Below are 23918 nucleotides of genomic sequence, written 5' to 3'. Positions count from 1 at the left end.
AGGGAAGATGTTTTCAGGGACTAGATGACTACATGGGACATCTGGGATCCAAGATGAAATGTATTGATTAAAAAGAGATTGGGAGTGGGCTACTAGGACACAAGGATACTTGATATTAGTTAATATTGATGATGATTATTGTATTAATTTGCCTTTTTGTTTCATGGTGTTTATGTTTGCTTAGTTTTCTTAGTCATACTGATAACATGCAAAGCTCCCCTCTTACATTAGTCCTTGTTGAGTCCTCCAATTAATTTGAGTCTCTCACTTGAAACTGAGAAGTTGACTCGGGCCAAAAGTGAGTCCATTTCCTCCCTCTAGATCAGACCTGCACAATCTCCATTCCACAGGTCGCTTATGGAAAACACCCTCTACATTTTTTGTGGGCCCCCCAAAATCCATTGCCAGGACACAAGTTGTGCAGGCCTGCTCTAGATTGAGGCAGGTTCTGTAGCTCAAAAGGCTTTGCAAAATCATATGTTTTAGATATTCTTACTACAACTCAGGGCACGGCTTGTGCTCTGTATAATTAATCAAACTTGTTGTTCTTATATTAACCAGTTGGGGAAAATTGTGACAAGACTACACAAGGTCCAGTGAGTTATAACAGAAACAGAAAAACCTCCTCCAGGTGAACCCTGGTGAAATCCTTCTTCTCGGTTCACTTGGATGCAAGGAAATTGCCTCCTAGCCACCCTCAGTAAATGGGCTCTTATTGTCCCATCTTATTACTATTTTTAGACTTTGTGTTAGTTGCTATGTTAAAGCCTGTTCCAAACTTGTATCAGAAAAGCTTATGTTAGTGCACACTGCTAATAATGACCATACTAAAAATTTTATAGAATTAGCATATAGATAAGTGATCCATGGAAGACATGTCTCCTATTGATCAAAGGGAGGAATTGAGAAAATCAAATTGATTCTGTTGTGTAATTTATTCTATTCTGCACCAACCACTTACATCTTGTATAACTGCTTAGATCACATTTTATCATCTCTGGGATAAGTTTAGAAGTTCAGTTTTTCTGTTAATCTCTTTGATTCAAGGAAATCTGGTTAATTATCTCTATACCACTAATAAGACTTACAGGTATACTGAATCAATCCGAATTTGCTAGTGAGAGGTTGTTACTAACCCCACATTTTCCATTTCTAGCTAATCGTATTGTCTCCCAAGCCTATGATTCTTCAGACTTTGTAACCATATTGTTTTCTCCATACATGATGCTTCCTTCTATTTTTGGATGTTTCTCATTTTTTCTATTAAAAATATTCTGTCATCCCTCTTTCAGAATCTTAGCTTGCTGTGGAGGCTGGCACCCTACTTACTAGCAAATTAGAGCTTTGCAGACAAATTATCATGCTTGGAGTTTTGTGCCTCAGTTTAACTTTAATTTCAATCATAATAGTGAAGGGGGAAATGGTGGCAGGGAAGAGGTGGGGGCAGGCAATGCTTAAACCTCATTGGTAAAAAATTTTATAGCAAATTTCTCTGATACAGGTCTCATTTGCCAAATATTAAGGGAACTGAGTCAAATTTATAAAAATAAGTGCCATTTCCCAGTTGATAACAGTCAAATGATATGAACAGATAATTTTCAGAAGAAGAAATCAAAGCTATCAATGGTCATGTGAAAAAAAAAGCTCTAAATCACTACTGCTTAGAGAAATGCAAATTAAAATAATTCTGAGGTACCACCTCACATCTATCAGATTGGCTAACATGACAAAAAAGAAAAATGACAATTGCTGGAAGGAATGTGTGAAAAATGAGACACTAATGCACTATTGATGGAGTTGTAAACTAGGCCAAACAATCTTGAGAACAGTTTGAAACTATGCCCAAAGAGCTATAAAACTGTGCATACCCCTGACCCAGCCAAACCACTACTAGATTTATATTCCAAAGAGAGCAAAGAAAAGAGGAAAGAACCCATTTGTACAAAAAGATTTATAGCAGCTCTTTTTGTGGTGACAAAGAATTAGAAATTAAGAGAACGTCCATCAATTGGGGAATGAATGAACAAATGGTGGTATATGATTGTGTTGGAATATTATTGTGCTATAAGAAATGACAAGCAGGGTGATTTCAGAAAAACCTGGAAAGATTTATAGGAACTGATGAAAAGTGAAGTGAGAAGAACCAGGAGAATATTGTACACAGTAACAACAATACTGACAGGATGATCAACTATTAAAGGCTTAACTACTCTGATCAAGACAAGGATCCAAGATAATTCCAAAGGACTCATGAAGAAAAATGCTATCCATCTCTGAGAAAGAACTGGTAGACTCTGAATGCAGATTGAAGCATGTGTTTTAAAAAAAATTCTAATTTTTGTTTATTTTTTGTTTATGTTTTCTTCTGCAACATGGCTAAGTTTTATATGACTTCACATGTATAATTAATATCAAATTGCTTGCCTTCTCAAGGAGGGGGGAGGGGTAGAAGGGAGAAATAGAAATTAGAACTCAATTTCTCAAATGATTGTTAATTTGTTTTACGTGTAATTGGAAAATATTTAATAAAATAAATAATATATATATTAAAAATAAATAAAATACAATAGAATGTAGAGACTGTTACTATGTGATTTTCTTAGTCAATATGCAACCTCTAGGAATCCTCACATGTAGTTTAGTGGCTATTTTAATTTGAGTTTGATACCACTGCCCTACAACAATGAAATCAGAAGTCCAGATATATGTGTGTGTGTATGTGTATGTGTATGTGTGTGTTCATTCATCTTCTAATTAAAGCACAAAATTCCAGTTTTATTCTGTCTTATTTTATTCTGTCTTATATAAGAAATAATTAAAGACAATAGCAAAATAGGTGGTACGTCCTATTTGCACTTACAAAAACAACATCCCTTCCATGTCTTATCTATGCTCTGAGAGGACGATCATACCAAAATTTGAGTTCAGGCCTGGTGAAGCAGACATTGCCAAATCTGACCCCCATGGTGGCTATTGATCAAACACCCTGACCTAGTCAATAAAGCAGCCAAAGGCTATTGATCACAAAAGTACTTATGCACTCCACCCAACACCAGAGAGTACTCTTGAGAGCAATATCAAATTCTCTGTGACTCTCAGAAAGCTATCTACCTCTTGCCTCTTACTTTGCCCCACTTATGGATGGCAACATTGGTATTATTAGTCTAGGGATTAGGGATTTATGTATTTATCCAATAATAATCTAGCTCAGCCCTCACTCTCAGAACAGGGGAAAAAACATTCTACCCATCTATTCTATATTTCAAAGGTTAATGGTCTCTTGTCTGGCCAGCAGCCTACATAATTTGGGAAAGGTTTGTCACCAGAAGGTAGACCATGAGGCAAAGAAATTTCTAGCCATAGCAACTTAAGAAGAATGATTCCTAAGGGAAAAAATGGCTGTGATCTGCATTAGTTGAAAGTGTCTCCACAATGAAGAAATCATGGACCTGTGATGCACTGAAAAAGTATTATTGATAACAAATTTTATAGTAATGGCAAAACTAATGCAGAAAATCTACACAAATGTGGGGCTGAATTTTCTCTGGGGATCTGACTTTTCATTTGATCAACTTTACAAACTCAAAGTAATTGCCCTAAATCAGAGAACTAAATTAACAGAATATTGACAAAACAATATGATCCTTTCCTTTTCTAGGGTATCATTTTGAACGTAATAGGGGTCCATTAAATGCTTATTGGATTTATTAGATTTATTTTTTCATCCTGAGCTCACAAAATCCTTTCCTTGCCCAAAAGTTCTATGATTTTCCCTGTACTACAATTGAAAAAAAATCTTTCTCTCCCCAAATCAAGCTCTGCATAAGATGAGGTATAATATACACAAAGAAAGGATCTATTCATTTGTCAGAAAAATAATACTTTTCCATTTATATCTGAGGCTGATAGAAATTTCTCCCAGCTCACATGACACTGTTGACCTACAGACCAGCCCCATTCACAAACCCTCTTATTGTATAAGCTGAAGCAGGATAAAAATACAAAGCATCATTTCATAAGTCAAAGCTTTCCCTATGTTTAATGCCGATTCAAATTTAGGAGCTATGCTGAAGATTTCCAAAATATTTTACAAAGCTTTGACTGTACCTGTACTCTCCCAGGCCCCATGTTTTTCACCAAAGGTGGCTGGCAGGGTTGGGGCACGATGAAAACTTGCTTTTTTAGAGCTGCAACACTGACACTATTAAAGATAAGAACCTCCACTGTAAATTCTCCTTCCCTAAAAAAAAAATTAAATACATAGAAATGAAGACATTGGTTAGTAAAATAGCAACCATATTAATTCTTCACAATTACTGTGGAATATTTAAAATATAGTTGTTATTATTATTGTCATCTTTAGGATTAGAGTTATTATTATATATGAGAGATAACATGAAAAAAACACTGGTTTGAGAGTCAGAAGACATGTGTTCCTGTTTTAGCTCAGAAAATTACTAGTTCTGTGACCCTGCATAAGTTACTTAAAACTCTCTTTGCCTTAGTTTCTTCATCTGTAATTTGGCAATAATAATCCTTGACAATACCTGTATCTGGTCAGTTAGGTGATACAGTGGATAGAGTCTTGGACCTAGAGTCAGGAAGATATCTTCCTGAGTTCAAGGTTGGCCTCAGACACTTGCTAGCTATGTGACCTGGGCAAGTCGCTTCACCCTGTTTGCCTCAGTTGCCTTATCTGTAAAATGAGGTGGAGATGGAAATGGCAAACCACTCTAGTATCTTTGCCAAGAAAACCCCAAATAGGCTCACAAAGAGTCTAATTTGATTGGAAAACCACTGAACAACAATGATACATAATTGTACCTAACAATGTTGTTGGGGGCAAAGTAATTAGTTAACATTAAAACACTGTATCCATATTTTTCTTATTATTTATTAGTAATAGTAATATACGACCAGTTATCTCAGGTCACTAAAGCATGTCAGAGAGGCATTCTGGTGTAGTGCAAATAGAATGACAGCCTTAGGAATACATGAATTCATGCCCTGCCTCTAACACATATTAGTTGTGTCTTCTTGGTCAAGTCACTTAACCTCTTGATTCCTCAAGACTGTAAGTCACAAACTACTTTTGACCTACATCAGTAAAGGAAGTTTTGAGAAATTCACTATTTCAATGAACTCGGAGGTCTGAAATACAATTTAAATTTTGGTTTCATGGTCATAGACTTCTCTCTAACACTGGCTAATTGTCTTCCAAATTTATTACTCTGGCCTCAAGGTAGGTTGGAGCTGAGCTAAAAAGAAGGGATGCTTAGTACAGCATAGCCACACAACTAGAAAAACTAAGATGTTACACTGTCTTCTGCCCCCTCCCTCTCCAATTGTGCCCTCTGTAATCTCAACTTTATCATTAATAGACTCCCCTTTATGTCATGTCCTTTTCTTACTCTGGTGCTCAATTGAAACCTGGCTTCTTCAAGAAGCCAACACAGCCTTGACCATCCTCTCCCATACAGGTTGCTCCTTCTCTCATGATTGCTTCACTTCCAACACACATATACATAGACCAAGCTCAGATGACATCTCTTCTAGGAAACCTTCTCTGGCTTCCCTACTATACCACAACTCTCTCCTTTCCCAAAAGCAATTTTTTTCATCAACATTTTTCTAATATTCTTTGTCTGAAGCTTTCCTTGACTTTTATCACATTTCACCTATCCTTATCTCTTGTATCCATATATCTTTTGTGTTCCATCCCACCTTTTATACTATAAACTTTTTCATAGAAGGAAGTGTGTCATTTTTCATCTTGGTATCCTAATAGCCTAGCACAATTCCTTATAAATAATAGGTACTTAATAAACATTTATTAAAATGAAATTAATATTTATTCTTGCCTATGCCACAGAATTGTTATAGCAAATAAGATTATATATGTGTGTGTGCATATATATATATACACATATATATATACATACTTTGTAACACCAAAGCTGTATGCTAATATTAATTATTACTTTTTATTGGTCATAATTGCATGTGACATACAGTTCAGTAATTTGTCAGTACTAAATTATATATAATGCTCACATGCAGTTAATACTGACTTTTTCATTGTTTTATGCATTCTTGATTCTCCAAACAAACTGTAAGTTCATTATGGGCAGGAACCATGTCTAGTATTTACTTCTTTGTAGTTTGAGGCACCCAGAATAAGACTGGACACCTAGAAGGTGCTCAGAAAATATTTCATGAGTGACTGAATAACATCAGATGCCTAATAACATGGGAGTCGATTCTGTTTGTATAAAGTTTTGCTAACTGAGCAATTATCATCAACCTACCTCTTATATATATGGCTCTCAGTCCACTTCCCAGGATGGATAGTATCATCCCCAAAGTTCCACAGGTAAGTAACATTTGTACCAAAATTGATTCTGCACTCAAAATTCACACTGGAATTTATCAGAGCTGACGAGCTGGACACAAGACGATTTGGAACAATTTTCCTCTCTATACTGATAGTGTGAATGTCAGAGGTAACAGAGTTGATCTCATTGGCAGCATTAACTATTACATGATACCTGAAAGTTGGAAAAGCCACAGAGAGGAGAATCAAGTGACTAGAATAGAAACATACATGAAATTCAGTATAAGCTTGCAAGGTTTGAATTACAGAGGATTTCCAATCTTGACATACTTAAAGATAAATGACAATTTTGGAGTTGAATTTGTGTTCTTTAACAGAATGCTCCAGCAAGGAAGAAGATTTTTTGTTCTTTTGGAGGGATGGAATGAATCCCAAAGAACCTGAATCTATATTTGTGACTAAGACAGCCAAAACACCCCATGTTAGTTTGGTGAATGGTTATAATTGTGATGGGTTCCATTGGCCAGTTCCCTCCTCCATTATACAGTACTAAAAACAAGCTTCTTGACACAAAAACTGTTTTGTTTTGCTTTTTTTATCACCAATATTCTTCTGGTGATACTATAGTGAATGATTTAAAGGGCAACAGAGAAGTGCATGTTGCATGCAAGTAGACTATAGCATATTACCAATGATGAATTACTCACAGGGAGTGATATAAAACATATTCAGTAGAAAATATGTAACTGGAAAAGGAGGTTGACTAGTCATGTAGTAAGAAAAAGAGGGTAATAGATCAATGCCTCAATTACTATACTGGTTCTCTGAAAATGTTATAAGACCCAGAGGAAAGCCTTAAGAGTACTAATAGATCCTTAATGGAAGATTTATTGAAGAACATGAACGAGAATTACCCATGATGAGAAGGCATGGATGTGTTGTGATTAACACTGTTGGAGGGATCACTCACATCATTGAGGCCACAGCCACTGAGGAACCCAAGTATAGTTAGCATCATAACAATCCAAATGATCTCCATATTGAATAAAAGCTACCTTGATATGCTATAAACTAAAAATGGCTACAATGCTGAAATCTCATATGACCAATTTTACATACCACTTGGGCACACTGTATCTTTTTTTAACACTTTTTGAAGCTGTTCTCTCCCATGAACCATCTCCAAAATGCCAAACAAACTCAAGAGGACTCGTTTCATTTGTAAGAACAAAAAATGTGACCTCAGAATCAGTGGCAAACACTGTGCCATTTGTAAAGATAGAAACAGCTGTAGGAAAAAGAATCAGGGTTACAAACGTTTGGGAGGAAAGAGGAACAAGGACATAAACGAATTACTTCAGGAGTTGTTACTACCATCTTTTTTTTTTATACACACACCAAAATGAATGACTCTTACCTGAAGATGGGAATGTAAGAAAATAAGCAACAATGTATGTAAATAGGCAATAATGTATAGGCAACAATATTATATGACACTTAATTGAATCAAACACACACCGCAATCATAAACAGCCAAATGACATAGCCAATCCTTTTTATTTGGGCCTTTCATCTGAAGAAGGCTTAAAGGGACGCATTAAAGAATTATTCTCCAAGATTTGTTAATCTATGGTTAAATTCTTGTAGCAGCTCTCTCCAGATAATCCAGCAAATATGTATTAACTACCTAATACATACAAAGCACTATGCTAGGCCCTTGGGATTAAAAAAATAATAATAAAAGAAAAAGAGTCTCTGCAAAGTCAAGAAGACTAAATACTAATGAGTGGGGAGGGTAAAAATTATAATATGAATAGAGGGTAAGCAAACACAAAGTATATACAAATTCAAAATTATTTAAAGAGTAAAAAAACACTAACAACTGGAGATTCCAGGAAAGGTCTCTATAGGAGTTGGCATATGATACTAAGAGGTGGTAGTGAGAAGGAAATGCATTCTAAACATGGAAGAAAAACTGTGCAGTGTTTAGAGATAATATTCATTTAACCTATAACAATTAGCATAGCAGGAAGATTTAGAGAGAGTGACAATGGGGTAGTGGCTTGCTACGAGGAATGATGGCAGTAGTAAGGGAAAGATGGAGGAATGGAGCAGTCCCATTACCTAGGCAGATTGACTTTTTTTTTTTTCAATTTGCTTCATTAAGTCTATTCAGACCTTAGCTTGCATTCTGAACCAGTGTGCACATGGTCTAAAAAACAGGCAGAGTGTAAACCCATTTTTCATGAGATAACTAAAGATAAATGAAATCAATGAACAGGTAATAAACTTGAAGAAATGCTGAGAGAAGACCTATGTTTTTCTAAGACCTGCACTGCCTGAGTAAAATATGCAGAACAGATTTTGTGAAATGCAGGATTGCAGACATCCCTCACCTTGCATTTGATACTGAACATTCACACTGACCCAATCTTGGCAACCATTTGCTCTATCTGGGACCATCAGAAACACGTTGTATGAAGAAGTAGATGAAAATTTATGCATAACAATGGGTCCTAAATATGGAAAATAAAATGTCATATATTACGTAAAAGAAAACATAATTATAGCCTCAATTCTCTGGTCTCAGGGAACACGTTATCAAAAACTTATATCCACTTGGCTCCCCTAACACTTAGAAAAAATCCAAAAAGGAAGATGGAATGTGCAGAAACTCAGGAACAGAAGCCTAAATTTCATCACAGATTTTCTCTTAGTCGAATTTTCTTTAAACCTCTTGTCCTTTGAGAAAACATTTTTCATTTTAGTCATGGTTAATGTTGGTTAATGATGAAAATTATTTTAAAATATAGTATCACTATTCAGTTCTAATACTTTGGTTTTAAAATTCCTACTCTATGTACCATATCACACATTCTCTTTTTATACTGATTATCAAGGGTCACCTTTAATTCTGATTTTTTCATTTTCTCAAAAAAACTCATTAATTTAATGGTCATAAAATTGAGCATGGTACATTATGTCAACGCACATAGTAGGATCTGTGATTTCATCTGTGTGAGAACTCACCAACTGTCTATAATTTTGTCTTAGAGCTTTGCCTGAGGCCTGTAAATGTTGTGACTTGCCCATTGTCATGTAGCTATTAAGTATTGGTGGTGAACTGAACCCAGGTCTCCCTGACTTCAAACTTCATCTACTTCATCTACTGTGTCTCTTCTCTCACGGATACATTAGGATTTTTATTTATCTTCATGTGAATAAATGTGAAACTGATCAATTTCTTTATAAGAGAGAAGAATTATCTCATGAATAAGAATAAGGTGTTATGGCTAAGTCATTTTTCAATTGTGTCCAACTCTTCATGACCCCATTTGAAATTTTCTTTACAAGGATCCTGGAATGATTTGCCATTTCCTTCTCCGGTTCATTTTACAGATGAGGAAACCGAGGCAAACAGGGTTAAGTGACTTGCCCAGGGTCATGCAGCTAATTAAATGGCTGAGGCCAGATTTGAACTCAAGTTTTTCTGACTCTAGGCCAGCACTCTATCCACTGTGCCATCTAGCTGCCCTAATGATGAAGTAGTCACTCATTAACAAAACAGTATTCAGGTTTCTCTCGTTAATTTTGAACAAGATTTAAATTGTTGGAGTGAGGATGATAGTTATAATTTGAAGATAATTCTATTATTAAGAAGCTAAAGAAGTCAGTAAAATAATAGTAAAACCAATTAGCTTGAAAGCATTTTTTCCCACCATGTTATGAAGATCATTAAAAGACACACATCCCACTTGTTTCTTAATGCCACGAACAGTAATTTTCAGACAGACTAGATAAACTGGAAGCAGTACTTAATGGGAAGGGCATTGACTTGATGTCAAAAGCATGGTTCACATCTTGGCTGTGCTACTTCAAATGTGACCCTGGGCAACTCACTTCAGTTCTCTGTGCTTCAGTTTCTTCATCTGTGAAATGGTCTTGGGCTAAAGAATCTCTAAGTTCCTTCCATTTCTATCATTGCATCTATAATTGGTGAATTTTGAAAGTATAATGTGAGTAGGCTAAGAATAAATGCTATGATGAACTTCACATAGGGAGGGAGATACCCAAAACATAATAACCTACATTTGTGGAAAGAAATCCCACCTATGGTTAACAGGAATTTGAATGATATAAATTAAAGTTAAATGAGGTACTTGCCTTTATTCACAGAGGCAGCATAATTGCTCATGCTTCTGGGATATACTCCAGTTGTTCTTTGGAAGGAGCTGGCAAAAAGTAGTACTTCATCCTTATGGACACTGCTAGAATTCATGAATACTCCCAAATCATCTTGAGATATTTCTACATAATATGGTCCTAACTCCTTTTCATTACTATGAAACTCATTGAAAATAATCACTTTGATCATATATGTGGCCTCTGAGGAAAAAGAATAACATTAGATATACATATATATCTGATTAAATATCAATTAAACATATTACAATTTAAGCACAACTTTAAGATATATATATATACTTAAAGATGAAATAGCTTTTATAGTACCATTATTAGATTATGGTTAAATATGAGGATCTATAATAAAATGCCTTCCACAGGATAATTTCATTTATAATAAAATATTTTTGAGAAACTAAAGAAAATATTTTACATTCAATATGTACACAGAAAGACTTTGTGAAGACACCAAACTAAAATCAACCATCTCTTTAGTATGAAGTAAATTTCTCTTCCCTCAGTCTTTGACTTCCTATCGTGATGAGATAAAAGGCAGGTGATCACAGGGCAGGTTGTCAGGGAATAAAATGAAGAAAATAGTAGTAGATATTTTGAAGGACCAAAAATGTTTGTGCATGCATGTGTATATGAGAAAGCAGTGAATGTGAATGTTTTACGTGAGAATTTAGGGAAGCATATAGTGAGCAAAAGAGTGAAAAAAAAATTTGTCCCAACAATGGGGATGCATATATGATTTCACATACTGGTGGCAGGGCAGATGATGATGCAAGCAACACATAGTTTTCCCCAGAACTGCAGTGTTACTGGAATGGGAGGAGTAAATACTGCTATATCATTTAAATGGTGAATATCATCATTCCAACTTTTCCCTAAAGTTATTTCTTATCCTAACTTCAAAGTGAACTTTACAAAACAGCTTAAATTCATAAGATATCAAGGGGGGAAAAACAACTAGATATTACTGTAGGACAACTTATTTTAACAAGACAGATATTTAAGTGATTCTTGTTTTAAACGTACTGCAGAATGCAGAAACAAATCATGAATTAGTATTTAGTCATTCAGGCAGCCAACAACATTTAACAAATATTAAATATATGTCAGGCAGTGTGCTAAGCCTTGGGGACACAAAGAAAGACAAATACCGTTCCTGACCACAAGGAGCTCATACTCTAATGGGGGAGACTATATGTAAACAACTAGGTAGATATAAGCTATATAGAGTAGAGGGAAGATAATCTGTAAGGTTTAGGAGGAAGGAGAGAAGTAAAGGCATAAAGGCATTCTGCAAAAGTTATGAATAGAGCTGTCTTGAAGGGAGTGAGGTAAACCAAGCAGTGGAGTTAAGGGCAAGGACCATATTTTGCCTCTTTTTGTATCCCTGGCACTTACAGGGTCTAAGACAGTCTCCCATATTCTAAGTGCCGGCACTACTATGTGCTTGGCACATAGTAGGTACTTAATATATATTGACTGACTGGTGGTAAGTGGAGAGAAGGGAATATATACTAGAAGTGTTTTGAAGGTAAAAACTCCAAGATTTGGCAACAAATTGGATATATAAGATGAATGAGAGTGAGGAGTCTAGGACGGTGCCAAAATTATGAGATTAAGTAACTGAAAAGATGGTGTTGCCCTTAAGAATAATAAAGAAGTTATGAAGAGAGGAGGGTTTGGAAGAAAAGATAATGAGCTTTGTCTTGAACATGCTGAATTTGAAATCTAGTTCTAGATGTCCAAGAAATAGTTGGTGATGTGTGTGACTATAGCTCAAGAGAGAGAGAGAGACGAGGGCTGGATATTCAGTCATTGGAATATCTGTATAGACAAGATATGGAACACATGGAAGCTAATGAGATTACCAAGTGAGACAATAGGGAAAAGAAAAGAGGGCCGAAGATAGTCTCCCATATTCTATCTGGAAATGAGGACTCTTTAACAAGGAAGTAAAGCCTGAAAATAAAATCAATGTTGGGTGAAAAACATGAAGGTTTCTTTTCTCCTTCCACTGCTATACCCTCCATCTTCAAGCAACAGTTATTCTATGTGCGATAAACTTAATCTGCTTCCATTTTCTGATAGTTATAAAGTTACAGCATACCTTTTCTATACTGGTGATAAGCAATGATTTCTACTTCATCAGACCCCTTTTTGATGCTGACTTGAACTACCTCACCATCCCCAAAATCAAACACTAGAGAAGTGATATTGTCTGAAGAAGTCTGAACTCCAAATCCAAGCTCCTGAGCTGAGTTTCTGTTGTTCTCAGGCAACCAAAGGCTAGTGTGGTTCATCCTAAGTGGAAAAGCAGGTTTCCCATCAATATTTGAACCTCCAACTCTGATGTGCCCAGGAAGACATTGAATGAAGAGGATGTGGTTGTGGGGATTGGATACTGACACAGAGAGATCACATATTCCAGGAACACTAAATGTGATGTTGATAGACCTATGGAAAAAGAAAACGAAAACGAAAGGAAAGAATAAAATTTCTCACGACCAGGTAAAATAAAATATATCATTAATAGCTTAAATAGTTACCTACCTCTCATAAATTCCAACCCAAAGTTTGATTCTGATCTGGAGATGTTTATGCCAGTCTCTGGCAGACCCTACCAAGCAAGAAGGGCTGTGAGGATAGTTCCAGTGCTAGGCTGAATATCTGGCTTCCAAAGACCAGCCTACCTAGTTCCAGAGACTCATTACCAGAACATTAGCCACAAAATGACGTACTGGTTTTCAGCCCCAGCGGTTCACTAACATCGTCTCCTAAGGAATGGAAGGATTATGATCCATGCCAACAGAGGGAGTCTCCATGCTGATGAAATCATGGCTCCTTGAAATATTGAAATATAAATATAATTACTGAGATATTTTAAGCATTGAAAAATTCTCCACAAGCCAAGAACCTTGCAGAAAAAATTTGGAAGTAATGATCAATAATGAGTGAGCTACTGAGTCAGATATACATTTGAAAATGAAAATTCAACTTTGTTTGAGAATAATTCTGGGCTGACTATATTCTTACAATGTGAATAATAGGAAATTAAGGGCTATGTCTACGTAGAGCCATTGACTCATTACCTTCATTAAAAAATGTTTGGGGTTCATGATTGAGATATAAAGGCTGATAAATAAAGCAAACTGGGAGAGCAAGGAATAGCTCACCTGTCAGATTTATGGAGAACAGAAGAATTTATGACCAAACAGGAGATAGAGAACATTACGAAATGCAAAATGGATAATTTTGATTATATTAAATTGAAAAGTTTTTGAACAAACAAAACCAATGCAACCAAGATTAGGAGGGAAGCAGAAAACTGGGAAAGAATTTTTGCAACCAATATCTCTGATAAGGGCCTCATTTCTAAAATATATAAAGTACTTAGTCAAATTTATAAGAATACAAGTCATTCCCCAATTGAGAAATGGTCAAAGGATATGAACAGGCAGTTCTCAGATGAAGAAATTAAAGCCATCTATAGTCATATGAAAAAATGCTCTAAATCACTATGGATTAGAGAAATGCAAATCAAAACAACTCTGAGAGACCACATCACATCCATCAGATTGGCCAACATGACAAAACAGGAAAATAATAAATGCTGGAGAAGATGTGGGAAAATTGGAACACTAATGCACTATTGGTGGAATTGTGAAACGATCCAACCATTTTGGGGAGCAATTTGGAACTATGTCCAAAGGGCTATAAAAATATGCATACCCTTTGACCCTGCAATACCATTTCTAGGGCTATATCCTAACAAGATCATAAAAATGGGAAAAGGATCTACATGTACAAAAATATTTACAGCAGCTCTTTCTGTGGTGGCAAAGAATTGGAAATTGAGAGGATGCCCATCCATTGGGGAATGGCTGAACAAGTTGTGGTATATGAATGTAATGGAATACTATTGTGCTATTAGAAATGATCAGCAAGCAGACTTCAGAAAAACCTGGAAAGACTTGTACGGACTGATGCTGAGTGAAGTGAGCAGAACCAGGAGAATATTGTATACAGTAATAGCCATGTTGTGTGATTTCTAACTTTGATAGACTTAGCCCTTCTCAGCAATGCAAGGATCTAAGACATCTCCAAAAGTCTCATGATGGAAAATGCTATCCCCTCCAGAGAAAGAACTGTGGAGTTTGAATGCAGATTGAAGCATACTATTTGCTTTTTTTTTTCTTCTGTATTGTTTTGTTTCCTCTTTCTTGTGGTTCATCCTATTGGTTCTAATTCTTCCTTACAACATGACTAATGTAAAAATATGTTTAATGTATATGTGGAGCCTATATCAGATAGCACACCGTCTTGAGGAGGGAGGCAGAGAGAGAGGGAGAGAAAAATTTAAAACTCAAAAGCATATGGAAGTGATAGTTGAAAACTAAAAATAAATTAATAAAAAAAGTTTAGCCATTAACATGGCTAAAGCAAAGCCATTTTAAGGGACACTCCACTCCACAAAATACTTAGCCGCCCCACCTCCTATTATAATGAGAAGTCAGGTGGTACTGGGACTATGGTTTCGGATTTGGAGTCATCCAAACTCAAATCCTGTCTCAAACATTTACTAGCTGTGGGCAACTGGGAAAATCACTTTGTATCTTGACCTCAATTTCTTTATCTGTAAAATAAGGATAATAGTACTTACTACACAGAGTTGTTATGATGAATATATATATATATATATACACACACACACACACACACACATACACATACATACATATATAGTGCTTCACAAACTTTAAACTGCATGTAAATACTAGTTATAATTATAATTGGAAGGAAATGAAACATTGATTATAAATATAAATTGTCAATTGTATTTATTTTTTTAAAAAATGCAATGACTCCCAAGCTGTGCTCTGCCCCCCAAAGATCCTTAATTCTGGGAAAGATCCAGCTTAAATCTGGGAAAGATAAGAAACATGAAATTCCCCATAAGAATGATAGAATAGTCTTCACAACTTCAGGTGTCTAAATATGCTCCTGACCCATTGTGTGATCAAGGTCGGTGGAATGAATTCTAGGGACCCGCTCCTCTGCAATAAGTAAATTGATGGTGCCATTCTACTAACAGACCTAGAAACCACTGTTGTTGAGTTACAGTGTGCTTTTACAAAGAACCTAAGGCTAAAATGAGAGGAAAACTGAGCCTGAAAGGAAAATCTCAAATTCAAAATTATAAAACAGCCTTGATGAGGATAAGCTCTCATGGTAACATGGTGCCAATTGGTCTTCTGGGCAATCTAAGTGAAATGGAGAATAGGATATTTAAAACTTGCCATCTTACTGGCAGATGGTTACTGAATTGGTTTTCTCCCCTTAATAACACAGTTAAATTGATTGGAATTCTAATCTTCAATGTTATCCCAAAGAGAATGAATTTATTTTAATCAGAGTTTCTGGTGTGATGACTATCAGAGGTTTATATTACTTGATTATATGTCCCACTGCTTCAAATGAAAGCTAAACTATAAACTAAACTTTCCACTGTAATCAGAGGCTACCATCTAAGAGATGGATCTCTTTAAGACATCAAGAATGTAAAGCAAAATTTCTTCCACTGTGGTTGTTTTGTTGTTGCTGTTGTTTACTGCATTCCACATTCATGAATGTTCAAAACTGAAAAGGACAGTAAAATATTAGTAGACAAATACTCATGAGTTGGAGAGTCTCCCAGATACCTCCTAGAAAAATTCTGTCAGAATCCAGCTGAATATGTATGATGCCAAACTCTGGCAAATCAAAGATTTGCTTTCCTATCAGTCTACCTCTACTGGTAAGTGAAGCTAGTGCTACTTACTGGTTCCAAGTATTCCAAGTTATAAAAGAAGGTTGATGTGGTCTTCCAAATGCTAAGAAAAAAGAAAAGTCTAAGAGTGCATAGAGTACTAGACTACCAAAGTCAAACCCTTCATTTGGAGGCATCGAATGACTCATATAATGTCTCTTACCTCTGGGGAGTTCTTGAACTCTCATTGAAACACTAGTCCTAGGCTCTGATATCCTGGGTAATCTGACAGAGCAAAATGTAATGAGATGTAATGTACTTAGGAGCCAGAGGAGACGAGGCTGCAGCTGGAGTATGTATCTTAATGACAAATTTATAGATAGGATGGAGGATATTTAACAAAGTTTACTGAAGTCCATGGCCAAGACAGACATTGATTCTGATGATTAAACAAAATAAGCTAATTGCCATTCTGCATTTGCTCCTGTGGTGCCATTTATTCATAATGAGAGTTTCTAGTTACATTCCCTTTGATCCTGAGTGAGCACTAGAATTGGAAATGAATTCCACTAGATTATATGTTGATAGAATGACTAAACTGATTACTAATCCAGTTGTAGATAATTCTGTTCCAACATACGACAGGAGTGCAGAATTAATTCTCCTATATGTTAACTTTGGAAGAAAGTTATTTGGGGCATTTTCAAACACACCCAGGAAAAGGAACATTTTGGAAAGTTAGTACTAATTGATGCTTATTTTGGGCTTTAATGTTCATGGAGTGCCTTACATATTTTATCTCATTTGATAATCTCCCAACCCTGTGAATTAGGCATTACAAGCACTATTATCCACACTTTGCAGATGAAGAAACTGAGGTTCAAAGAGTTTCACAGAGTTAGAGTTGGAATGAACTGCAGAAGTCATTTAGTTCAATCCACTTATTTTACAGATGAGGAAACTGAAGCTCAGAGAGATTAAGTGCACTGCCCAAGGTTGCACAGCTAATTGTCAAAGGTGAAATTTGGACTTCTTTCTACTCAATCTTCCCTTATTCTGGGTATAGTACTATTTCCACCACACCATGCTGTCTCTGTTGATATTCATTTAAACATGGTCTACATAGTTATGGCTGAACAGTATGGGCACTTATTATGGTACCATCACCTTAATGTAACATATACAAAAGAACTAATTTTTCTAGCTTGTTACCATATGCCACAGCTATGAAAACGAGCAGTATGACATAGTGGATAGAGTATTAAATCTGGAGTCAGGAAGACCAGGTTGGAATATTTTTTGGATACTTAATAGCTGTGTGACCCTGACCAAATAACTTGATGTCTCTGCGCTTATTTCCTCATCCTTAAAATTAAGGGAATTAATAACACTTACTTCATAGAGTTGTTGCCAGGACCAAGTGAGATAATATATATAAAGTGTTAGCAAACTTTAAAATACCATATGTGTTAGCTATTATTATGCTTAAAAAACCAAACAAAAATTATTCTCTCTTACCCAATACATACAGTTTCCAAGTCTTATCTATACTACTTCCTCAATAACTTTCAAATCTGTTCCCTTTTCTCACTCTAGTTCATGTCAGGCTCTAATCACCCCTTACCTGTAGTATTGCAAAAAATCTAATTAGCCTCTCTGCATCAAGTCTCTTCCTGCTCCATTTCATCCTCCACATAGCTGCCAAAGTGATTTTCCAAAAATCCCATTCTCACCATGTCACATCCCTGCTCAATAAACTCCAGTGACTCCTTATTAAATCTAGGAACAAATTCTGATTTTTTTGTTAAACAATGAATGCCTTTCACAACCTAGGAATCAGCTGAATTCAGAAGCTAGACGGTCAGAAATCCAGAGGGAAATCCTTCAGTGGCTTAGATGACCGTAGGATAACTTGTCTGTCCCCTCCTAGAGTAACTACAGAAGAGTTTTCTCCTCTTTGCTCCCATAGGTAGAATGCCATTCCCTTTTAGGGGTGAGTAGAACAAATGGAGAAAGTGAAAAGTGAAAAAGCCTATTGAGAATGAATTTATATAGATGTCCTTCTACCATTTTCGTTTTATAATTTAAAAAAAAAATTTTAAAGGTACCCTACAGCTATCTAAGGAACTGGAACTGATTACTATCTAGGGAGATAAACCCTTCTCACAACATGATGGCAGACCACAACATTTAGAAAATACAGGCTAAACTGAGTAAATATTCACTTCGCATCTACTTTGCGCAAAGCTCTATCCAAGGCACTGGGTAACATAAGAAAAATTGAACTAAGGTTCAGTCTTTGCTTTCATGCTAATGTCTAGCAAATTAGAGAAGACCACTGCTCTCAGTTCAACAATATATTATGATTGACAGTTGAATTTGCTACAGGTATCTCCATCTGCAATTTTGCATTTCTCTGCTACACTTGCAGTTCTGTTCAAATAGAACATCAGTTGGCTAGAAACAATTTTGACACTGACCATATTGTTTAAAATAACTCAAAAAGACTTTGGTGATTAACAGTTCTGTTGGGCTCTAAAGACTGACAGAAAAGGGAGTGCAGGTCTATAGTTGTGGGATAATGGACATAACTACAAGGATGAGCAGCAAACAGGTACATTTTCCCCCATTTGCTTTACCTGAATAGAACAAGAAGTGCATTTGAGCCATATACTCTGAAATTGCTAAGTGATTCTTGAATTAAAAGGTCTAAGGTTTGATGCTGTTGTTTAGAAATATGGCAGATTCATATATTTCAATACATGCATGGCCATGATTAACAGTAATATGAAATTAAAAATCAAAGTGAACTTATAACTAATTTTGAGATTCTCAGATGATGTTGTTTCAAATGCATTTACAATGAAACTTTGAAAAAAATTAATTCTACTCAGAAAACCAAAAGCTCTTTGGGACTTGGGTTTTTGTCTTTCTTTAATAATATAAACTCCAAAGCATCTGCAATGTACACAATAAATTCTATGTATTAAGAATGAGAATAGTTAGGGCAGCATTTGCTGTCTTTCAAAATATACAATATCTGTGATATGGAGTAGTGAAGGTCAGAAATTCTTGGTTTAAATCCTGTCTCTGACACTTAATAGTCAGGGGACCAAGGGCAAATCATTTAAATTGTGTGAGCCTCTTTTTTCTTTTCTGCACAATACTTGGTTGCAGCAAGGTGCAGATGTTTTCCCCTTTGTTTTTGTTAGGTGACAATGGAACAGAAGTAGAGGTGAGGAATTTATTTATTGTAAATAAATAGGCAAGTGAGAGGGTCACAATAGTACATGAAGCTGTGATAAGAATTTAAGGAGGATGACACAGCACTTTGGTCCCATCTTCCCCTCCTTCATCCCTTTTCCTTTTCCCTTTCCTGCTTTTATGTATCCTTAAGTCTGAATTGGCAGTATTCAAACTATTGTAAAGCCATAACCATCTGGATGTGGGGAAAACACACAAGATATAATTGTAGCTTAACTTCATGGGGACCCTGAACTTCTAGAGTTGCCACATATTGGTGTTGGTGATATTGGAGAAATGCTCTCAGTTACCATCAGACTCCAGGTTTTGCCTAATCATTGGCAAGAAATCAAGTTCTAGCCCCACAGGAGTCAAGTTGGGGGATCTCTATCTACTTTACAGTGAGGCTTTTTCCTTTCTCTTCTCGGTGCCTAGATTGGGGCAAGGCTTGGTGGCTTCCCTTTATAAATGTGTTCAGACCACATCTCTTTCCTTTGTGAAAATAAAGTTGAGAACTTACATCGTAACATGAGTGGCCATAACCATCAGGGAATTAAGATTTTAGACTCAGAAAATGATAGGATCACAGATATAGAGTGAAAGGAGTATCAGAAGCCATTGAATAAAACCCCTTCATTTTTATAGCTATGGAAACTAAGGCTCCAAGAAGTTAAATGACTTTCCCCAGAGTCATACAGCTAGTAAGTATCTGAGGCAAGATAAGCACCCAGAAGTTTCTGACAAGTCCAGCATTCCATCCATTTTAAAACCCAACTTCCTCTCTAGAAGAAGAGGGTGGCCAACCACTTGGGGCATTTAGTGCTGTAGATTTGTTTTCATTTTCATTCTATGAATGTACTATAGCCTGCAAAGTAAACATGTGGACCTTGGGTCACACACAGTACTGAAAAGGTAATCAGAATCTTGATGGGATTGGGACTGAGTGATGTTGATAAACTTGTGAATTATCATTGATAATATTTAAACTTTTCACCTTAGATTAAATGAGATGAGAGAATCTGGGCTGATGCATAAAGCACTCAGACCTGAAAGAAATACAAATAGGTCTGTTCCTGTTTACACAAGGGCAAAACATACTAAAGAAGACCTGGAAGCTTGAGCTCCAACTGCCACCTGGTAGAGACTGTATGCTGGGTAATTATTTCTGCCCACCTGCCTGCCTTTCCATGTAAGGTAGATGTTCCTGTGGAGAGTTTATGGAAAATGGAGATAATAACCATAACAACAGATACTTTTAAAGCACTTAAAATTAACAAATTGATTAATATACATTATCTCATTTGAGCCTCTCCCTAAACCTGTAAAATGAGTGCCACAGCCATCATCTCCATTTTAAAGATAAAAAAATGAAGCTCAGAGAAATGAAATGGCTTGCCTAGGTTTACACAAGAAGTAGATGTTAAAAGGCTGGATTTGAACCCAGGACTCCTTAATTTTTAATTTGGCACTCTAGATAGAGCACCACATTACATCTAGAGAGGTGGTAGTTCCCCTGTCCTGCACATTCGCTTCCAGACAACACATTTTAGGAAGGACATTAATATATTCTGCAACCTATCCAGGGAAAGAAAATCAGGATGTAGAGTACCTTTGAGACAATGGTATATGAGGACTGGTTGAAGGATCTGTGGATCCACTAGCAAAAAGAAAAATTAGAGGGTACAATCTTCAAGTATTTAATGGACTTTGATTTGCAAAAAGGATTAGACTTGTTCTGCTTGGCCACAGAGGGGAGAACTGGAAACAAGGAGCAAAGGAAGAAAAGTTGCAATTTAGGCTTAATATAAAGGAAATCTTTCCATTAACTATAGTTACTTAAAAGTCTAATAGGCTGCCGCAGAAAATGGTGCTTATCCCTCAGAGAAGGTCTTTGAAGTATGGATTGGTTAAACATGCACCAGGTATATTGAAGGGAGGTTTCTTCTTCAGGTATGAGTTGGCCTGCTTGACTCTTTCAAGTTGAATCTTCCCCTAAAGTTCTTTCCAACTTGAAGGTTCTGTGATCAAAAACTCAACATATCCAGAATAGAACTTCAAGTCTTTCCCCTTTCAATGCATTTTCCCTCCAAACTGTCTTATTTCTTTTGAAGCTACCACTCTGCTTTCAATCACCCAGGTTCATAATCTCGAAGACTTCCTTAACTCCCCCTTCTCCCTTACCCTCCATATCCATTCAATGACTGTCATTGATGCTACCTCTCTCACATCTTTCATACCTGTCCCTTTCCCCTCACACAACCACCACCAGGTCAGGCCTTCAGTACCTCATACCTAGAGTACTATTACAGTCTCCCTGCCTCAGTCTTCCTGTACAAATCTGCCAAAATAATAGTTCATAGATAACAGTTCTGGCTATATCATTCCTCCACTTAAAAACCTATATTGGCTCCCCATGGAAACAGGACAAATACAAATAACTTATCCTAGCATTTAAAATACCCTACAGTCTGGCTCCCAGCCAACTTTCCAGTCTTATTTCAGGTTACTCCTCTTCTCAAACTCTACATTCTAGCCATACTAGACTACTGGCCTTTCCACAAACATGCTACCTACCTCCTCAGAGTCCCCATCTCCTTATTTGTAAAATAGGGGTACATTGAACTAGTTGTCTCACTGAATTATAAGGAAAGTATTTTATAAACCTCAAAATAATACTGAAATTTAGAAATCACATAGAAATATAGAATGCTGATGTGTTAAATATGATGCCAAGTCTCAGCATTTTGGCCTTTAGTTTGGTGTTTTATGCAGGTGAAGTAATATGCTTCCAGAATAAGAAATAAAAGAGTTTAAAGGTTATAGATTATCACTCAATCAATAAATATTTATTAAGTACCTACTATGTGCCAGGTACTGTGCTAAGTTCTGGATTATATGGAAAACTCAAAGATATCTGCTTATACAGATATATATGTATACATTATAAAAAAAATTTTCAAGAAGAGAGTTAGGAGATTAATACCAGATAACATCATTAAACATGAAATTGATTATATTTTAACAGTTGGTAAGTGACTGGTTACCAGCGTGGTAACTTTTGAAATACCTTTCTATGCATAAACAGATCATTAACTTGCAACAGCAAAGATCAAATTCAGTATCAAATAGGGGCAGCTAGGTGGTGCAGTGGATAGAGTACCAACCCTGGAGTCAGGAGGACCTGAGTTCAAATCCAGCCTCAGACACATAATACTTCCTAGCTGTGTGACTCTGGGCAAGTCACTTACCCCAATTGCCTCACTTAAAAAAAAAATCAGTATCAAATAAAAAGACTAAAAATGAGAAAATGGTATATAACTAGCCTTAACTATTTAAACACACTGCTGATATTTAAAAATGAGAACTGAATAAAAGAACAGATATCAACATAGATAATAATTTCCTAAAGAAGTTTTACGTATATCAAATCACTTCTCACACAAAGAGAGAGAAAAAATGAGGAAGCACCTTATCAAGCAATTATTTGATATCCCTGAACTGGCAATCAAGGACAAGAACATTAATATAAAATATAAACTCATTTGTAGAGCCTTACAGAGAAGGATGGAAGATTAGTAACATTATTGCCTCACGAAATAGTGGAGGAAAAACAAGTTGACAGGAAGTTGGGAAAGAGACTCAATCCAGATTATCTTGAATGAATTTAAAGATAAAATTGAAAGGAGGACAATAAATATACTCCCAAAATGAAAAGATCTGTCAAAATTTATATAACTCTTTTATCCCTTAATGACATTAGAGCATTCACATTTGGACTCTCAGATCACAGTTCCTGATATGCTGCATGAGGAAGTAGAAATGACATTTTTTTAAGTGGAAAGAGCATTTGAATCAAACCAAATATAAACAGAGCAGGTCAACGCTTGAGGCAACAAAAGTTTGAGAATGTTGAGGGATAGCTTCTCAAAAGGGGAGATTACCAAATGTTTGAAAAAATGGACATCATCATCATCATCATCATCATCATCATCGTCATTACCTATTATTACTGCTGCCCCATATTGGAGGAGTTTGCATTTTTTCGTCACCAAAACTTAAAATCAGGTTTCTAACAGTTTCTGAAGTATGCTGTTGAAAAAAAAAAGTGATTAAAGTTTAAAAAAATTCAAGCTGGGAAAACTATGATTTCAATGATCAGTTCTATCTCCTAATATCATCCTAATTATGACTATAAACTATTATCTGTATGAATCATACATGTGTAAAACTGATCCTTAGCATTAAACAGAATGGAAGTTCCTTATTTTATTTTTGATTCTTGACTAGCTTTTCAGCTAAAAGAGAAAAGCAGTTTCAAATACTTATCCTTTTTTTTTTAAAACCAAACTAAAACAAAAATATGGTGGAATCAAAACAATGTCATTTCTCTCATGG

General features: G+C 35.9%; 1 protein-coding gene across 1 annotated transcript in view; it reads right to left on the bottom strand.

The window, feature by feature from the left end:
* Window positions 1–23918, bottom strand: part of PKD1L1 (polycystin 1 like 1, transient receptor potential channel interacting) — a 172095-nt gene that overhangs the window by 117447 nt on the left and 30730 nt on the right. Inside the window, exons 7-13 of the mRNA XM_027837267.1 lie at window positions 23524–23612; window positions 12642–12988; window positions 10499–10720; window positions 8731–8850; window positions 7454–7622; window positions 6309–6548; window positions 4108–4240 (exon numbers count right to left, since the gene is read on the bottom strand). Coding sequence (XP_027693068.1) covers window positions 4108–4240; window positions 6309–6548; window positions 7454–7622; window positions 8731–8850; window positions 10499–10720; window positions 12642–12988; window positions 23524–23612 — 1320 coding nt within the window. The remainder of the gene's footprint in view (window positions 1–4107; window positions 4241–6308; window positions 6549–7453; window positions 7623–8730; window positions 8851–10498; window positions 10721–12641; window positions 12989–23523; window positions 23613–23918) is intronic.

Source organism: Vombatus ursinus, unplaced genomic scaffold, assembly GCF_900497805.2.
Source record: "Vombatus ursinus unplaced genomic scaffold, bare-nosed wombat genome assembly UNPS02014820.1, whole genome shotgun sequence".
Classification (NCBI taxonomy): Eukaryota; Metazoa; Chordata; class Mammalia; order Diprotodontia; family Vombatidae; genus Vombatus; species Vombatus ursinus.
Note: the sequence above shows the minus strand (reverse complement) of the source record. Positions and strands in the feature narration are given on the sequence as shown.